The sequence below is a fragment of the Lissotriton helveticus genome, chromosome 10 (genome assembly GCF_964261635.1).
Source record: "Lissotriton helveticus chromosome 10, aLisHel1.1, whole genome shotgun sequence".
Lineage (NCBI taxonomy): Eukaryota > Metazoa > Chordata > Amphibia > Caudata > Salamandridae > Lissotriton > Lissotriton helveticus.
This window is the reverse complement of record NC_136071.1, coordinates 219,916,482-219,922,719: the sequence shown is the minus strand read 5'-3', so window position 1 is coordinate 219,922,719 and position 6,238 is coordinate 219,916,482. Positions and strand designations below refer to the sequence as shown.

The following is a 6,238-nucleotide window of genomic DNA, read 5'->3' as shown; positions in this document are numbered from 1 at the left end:
TTTATAATAGGCAACTGGGTGCATCACAAGTCCCCAATTCTAAAGAAATTCAGATTCTACACAGGGACTAAAGAATGGCATGTATTATAAAGTAATTAGAGAAGGGTTTTATAGAGGGATTGCAGGATCCCATGTATTATATTACTATTTGTTTTAACTAATGGCACCATGACAAATGTTTCCTTTACAGATATTGTGCTTTTGCAAGACATCTCACAGCGATCTTCGAATAATACATTGAATACAAGTAGGCTGAAGCCAAATGACTTGCCCTAAAGTTTTACATCAGCTATTTCAGTTGAATAAAAAAGGAGTTAGAAACAAATGATCACAAAGAAGTAGAAGCATAAAAAAATACAACAAAACACGTATGGAATCAATACTTCTACAATAATTTATTTTCCAAAGTACAAAATCTGTCTGTGAAAAAGGTAACAAGATGACAATGAACTTTACAAACTATCTTTTATAATTATCTCAGTTCTACATGACTGTGTGATATAACATAATTGCACAAGTTACATTATGGGAAAGGCAAGATTCAAAACATACATTCTCAACAAAGGAAATATTTCCACAAATCAAAAATGTTAAAAAAAAAATCTTATTTATAAAACATTAGTTATGTCCATGTAAAGTTATGAAAATAATTTGACACAATAATAATGCAACTTTCAGATAGTAGGTTTGAGGTTGACAGAACACTGTATCTATAATATAACACAACAGATTAAGTCTAAAACAAATAATTTACAGAAAATACAATGAAATCTTTGTTGTCTGACTGCCCTTTCAGACTTGTGGAATATACTCAGTTTTAAGCTTTGTTAAACTAAATATCCCTAAATGCATAAAGTATAAATCAATTTCTTGTAATATATACTGAAATTAGTGTGTGTTTGAGGAAATGAAAACGTGCTATGAATGCATTCAACTGAGTCTATATTTTGGCAATGTGTACAGTTTTTCTTTTTTCAATTAAATATTTGTGTTATTTTTTTTTTCTTGATGGTAGAGAAAACCAAATATAATGTATAAAATAGCATAACATAAGCCAGATAACATAAAAGCACTGCACCTGGGCATGGGACACGGCCACACACAAGTCAAATAATCTGCTTTGCACTCAGGTCCTCCCAGAGTGAAAGCTGATGCATGCGAGGACCATCTGAGTGCCACTACAAAAGTAATCTTAACAGTGACAGGTGAGAGGCCAAATAGACAATGACATTAATCAAACAAGGATGTGCTTTCCTCCCACAAACCACAGATTGGTGTGCTTTTTTGGGAACAATCCCCCACAGCATAGATTCACTTTTCAATATATTCTTGTGATCCATGCTGCGTGCCCATCGTAACATACTAGGGTCCACAACATCTCTTCAGGGTTGTGCAACGTCTCTCTTGCCCAGCGCCAAACCCAAACTTATCAAGGTTCTCTCTGCCCTCGTAGATTCCTAGTCATCTAGAATATTCAAGAGACTATCTTCCGACAAAGGTATATTGTTATCCTCAGCACTCTTCATAGTGTCTCAAAGATTCCCTACCAGAAGGGCATTGCCACGGCATGTGGTAAAAATTACCAAACGTGCCAGCACAATGTAGACAACCTGAGTCAGCACCTTGGCGGAGACACTAGATTCTCTTAGGTGTTAAATACGCTCTATGTAAATGTTTTATTTGGATTGAGGAAGGATTGAGCTGAGACAGCTGCCTCACCATACAGTTTTCTTAAATCCTTCAGATCTATGCACAGGTACAAATAAAGACCACTTTATACTACTTTAAGGGGCAAATGAGATCTACATTCAGCAGCTCAAGTATTGTTAAGTATTCATGACCACTTGAAATAGGTGTGACATGCACAGATAGATGCCTAGCTCCCACTTAGAAAACACAAGAATTGGCAAAATCAATAAGCCTTGCTATTGGCTTTGCCAATGCTTGTTTTAGTATTGTCATGATTATTTGCAAAAAACTTCAATTTAGAGGCTCGGGTATGTGCAAAAAGCATTCCAATATAGTCACTGTGCCTATGTACACACTTAGATGAGTGGATGTCTTGAAATGGTTGCAAATTTCTGTATTAATTGCAGAGTGCTATTGGGGCAAGTAGAAGATGGCAAGTAAGCCTTGGGAGAAGAGTAAGTTTTTTTTTGCTTTTTTTAAAATTAAAGTAATCAGGTAAAGAGGGAGGAGGAAGTGCAATAAAGAAACAGAGGGAGGAAATAGTACCCCATGCACTGTAATGTTAGGTCCTGGTGTGAGCAGTGAAAAGATACAGGTCAATCAATCAAAACACAATGAGAAACAAAATGCTGTTTGGGCGGGATAATCACAGGAATATGGAAGAATTCGATTGAATAAGGAGCAGTGAATTGTGATAGACAAGAACGCAATTGAATCATGAGCAAGGTGCAGACCAAAAATCCGCTGTAAGTATATATCAGATATAAAATGTCTTCAAAAGACAGCTAAATCTGTCTGTAGATGAGACATATAAAATTAGGCAGTTTCCAAGGCATGCACTAACTGATAAATGTTATGTCTGTAGAAGAGAGGTCAGAAAAAACATGGCATATTTGTTTACCTGCTTATCTGCCTTTCTGGGATTAGTGCGCTTTCCCATGAAGGAGCATACTAGTATTGGTGCAATTCTATCCTTTACCCACCCACAGGGTCCAGGTCAGAATATGCCCCTTTGCAGACATGGAGAGTGGGTCCCATACTGCAATATCAATGTCCTTTGCAAGGACTATTCCTGCCATGCATTTAAAATGATGCCAGGGAAAGTCCTACTACAGGACACAGTCTGAAAAGACACACATCTGTGTTCACCTTGTGTTACATGAGGTTCCCTGAACTACTTAGGCCTTCTCCCAAATGGATCATGAAGGGAAGTGGAGAGAGAAGGGGAAAGTACTAAATGTGCACCATTCATCATGTGTGCTCAGAGCCGCCATCAGTGTACATGCTCCTGTGATACAGGGCATGCTTAAGACAAAAGGGAGACCTCACTTGCTTGGTGCAACGTCCTAATATAAACAAGGGCATGGCCTCTGTTAAATGTGAAGCTGTTTCAAGGTATAAGATATGATATTACAATGAGTAGCTGTGGATAATGCAAAATGTCAGCATACAGTATTTTGAATAAAAAATCCATTCGGCACTGCACTGATCTATCAGACTGCACAGCCAAAATGCAACAGATGTTTTTATAAAGTATGCTTGAGCATGCTCTATTAATAGCGATGTGGAAGTCCTTATCTTAAATAATGAACAAATGGTAAACATTTTAAAATGGCTACATATTGCAGATTGTGCGATGTGTCGCTTTGAGGTTGGCAATATATGTGAGAGTTGCAAATTGTAATTGGACCAGATGACAGTAAATAACATCAAAGGGTTTTAATTAAGCCTGCAAAATATTGACTTCTTCCAAATTACTTAAGGGATCCAATAGCAAGGTACTATGCTTTAGATGTGGAAGCCAAACATAAATACAATCTTTCAAATGAAATGAATAACTTCTCGGCATACCTATCCCAGAATCCTTGGTATTGAAACCTTTTGACTTGGAAAATCTTACCAGATTATCAGCCTTTTCAATGGCTAATTCATCTCAATGTTGAAGTGTTTCTAGTTGAGAAATGCAGATGTGACTTAAATATATTTAAAAACACCAGAAATAGTCTCTACAGATATGTCTAAAAACTGGAATGATACTTGAAACATATTAAAGAAATCACTTAAAAGGACAAGCACTTAGTATAAAATATTATAAAATATCCATGCTATTGGTCAAGGAAGGGAAGTTCCTGATGGGTTTTGGACATCTGACGGGCTTATGTCGTAACCAAGCTTCTTCATGTCTTTCGTGACCACGTTAAAAGATATGGTCACTGAACCTTGAGATCTCACCCTTGTAACTAAGGAGGAGAAAAACAGAAACAATTATCAATTGGATATAATATTTTCAGTATAGTAAAACTATTTTTACTTTCACGGTGTATAGATGATAAGTAGCATATGCAACTACTACCCATTTGAGACATTGTTTACAGTAGAAGGGTCAAATTTCTTCCTCTTAATCAATTAAGGCCCAATTCACAAAGCCAAGTGAAGACATTCTAATTCTGTAGAAGTGTTCTTGCACCTATGTTAGATTACATTAATATCTTGGTATCCATAAACATTTGTAGGAGCAGTCCTATAAACTGTAGGTGTTAAGGAGTGGCAGTACATATCGATATTTACTCACGCATTTAACCACTCAAATTCAAATCTAAATGAGGAAATGAGACATTTGTACTGAATTTTCCTGGCAATTTACTAAATCTGAAAATATTTTCCTTGCAACAAATCAAGTACCCCTCCACCATTTGAAAAAAGGATGTGCCTGCTCACCGCTTCTATTCCATTAAAAACGTTAACCTTTATTTGGAGTACTATTAGGTCTGTGTGAGAAATCAGGTTGGTGGTTGACTGGGGTGTAAGTACGGGTCAAAAATAAACCACAATCCTTGTCAGGGTGAGGCAGTAGCAAACCCTAGATTAACCAGTGCTCTACCCTCTGGTAGTTTTGCACAGAGCAGTCAGGCCTAACTTAGAGGCAAGGTGTAAAGTATTTGTCCAACAGTTCAAACAGTAATAAAGTGAAAACACCGCACAAAAATGATTCCACACAAAGTTAGAAAAATAAAACATTCTTTAGTAAATAAAATAAGACCACAACGAAAAACATTCAATTAGTAAAACTGGAGATATTAAATTGTAAATGTTTTAGTGAAAATAGCATCAAAAAGCACTAAACAACAATTGTGGCGATCTGGTCGCGCCGATTGGGACAAAGTCACAAAATCAGACTGACTGCGATGGAACTTGGGCCCGCTACAGGGACATAGATAAGCCAGCTGAACAAATGTCCTTAAATCCTGGTTTGTGAAATATTGTGAGGATCCTCGTTGAAGATGCGTCGCACAGCTGAAGCAACGCCTGGATTCAAAGATGTGCCAAGACTGCGATGCGAGGGCCTGCATCATTGTTGAGGGTTCTGCTGCCGGGGCTTGTGATCCGGAGTCCGATGTTGAGGATGCAGCACGCACTTGGGTGAATGTAGCTCGCAGTCGGGTGATGCGTTGGGTCCTAAGAGCTGCAAGGCTGCAATGCAGAGTCCAGCATTGTCGTGGAGGCTGCTGCCGATGAGGGATGCAAGGGCCTGCACTGAGGATGTGTCATGCAGTGGCGGTTCTGAAGGTGTTGAGGGCTGCAGAGGGAATGCGGGCATTTGCGACAGGACCAATCCACGCAGCAGCTGGGATGTGTTGGCTCTGCTTGGGGTTGCGCCGCACAGCAGAGGAGATGCATTGGTTCTGCTGGATCTATAGGGGCTGGCAAGCACCTGAGCACAACCTTCAGGGTCCAGGACTTGGGGTGGCACCACTTGGCAGGGAAGGCTTACATATGGCAGAGTCCAGGTGCAAAGTTGTTGGAAGCCTGTTTTGTCCCTGAGGTTTCAGATCAGCAGGCCCACATACTAGCCCTTGGAGGCAATCTGGGTTCACGAGTGCAGGTCCAGTCCTCTGACCTGTCAACCGGGCGGTACAAAAGGTGGTGGTGATGGACGGAGCATCTGAACCAATCAAACACTCACACTCAGTCAACAGATCTGGGTTTAATCCATCACCGTTCTTTAGCCCACTCTGCCACCCCAGGTCAGACATGGCCATATGCAAATCAGTCTGACCCTGTGCCTCATGGGAACAGTCCAGCCCGAACTGCCAAGCCATGCCTTCCCTAGACCGGAAACAAGCTTCCTAGGACCGGTTTCTGGCATTTCAGCCGTATTCAGCAAGGCTTGCTTGAATCCAGTGGCAAAGTAAGCAAGGGACTCACGTCTGAGCATGCCCTGCCAACTTATGGTGAACAAAGCGGTACAAAAGGGGGTGGTGATGGACGGAGCATCTGAACCAATCAAACACTCACACCCAGTCAACAGATCTGGGTTTAATCCATCACCGTTCTTTAGCCCACTCTGCCACCCCAGTTCAGACATGGCCATATGCAAATCAGTATGACCCTGTGCCTCATGGGAACAGTCCAGCCCGAACTGCCAAGCCATGCCTTCCCTGGACCGGAAACAAGCTTCCTAGGACCGGTTTCTGGCATTTCAGCCGTCTTCAGCAAGGCTTGCTTGAATCCAGTGGCAAAGTGAGCAAGGGACTCACGTCTGAGCATA

At 40.4% G+C, this 6,238-nt stretch overlaps 1 protein-coding gene across 1 annotated transcript in view; it reads right to left on the bottom strand.

Moving 5' to 3' along the window:
* Positions 1-372: 372 nt before the first annotated feature.
* The window catches only part of B9D1 (B9 domain containing 1), a 503,829-nt gene continuing 497,963 nt past the window's right edge, over positions 373-6,238 (bottom strand). Inside the window, exon 7 of the mRNA XM_078665170.1 lies at positions 373-3,929. Coding sequence (XP_078521296.1) covers positions 3,802-3,929 — 128 coding nt within the window. The 3' untranslated portion in view covers positions 373-3,801. The remainder of the gene's footprint in view (positions 3,930-6,238) is intronic.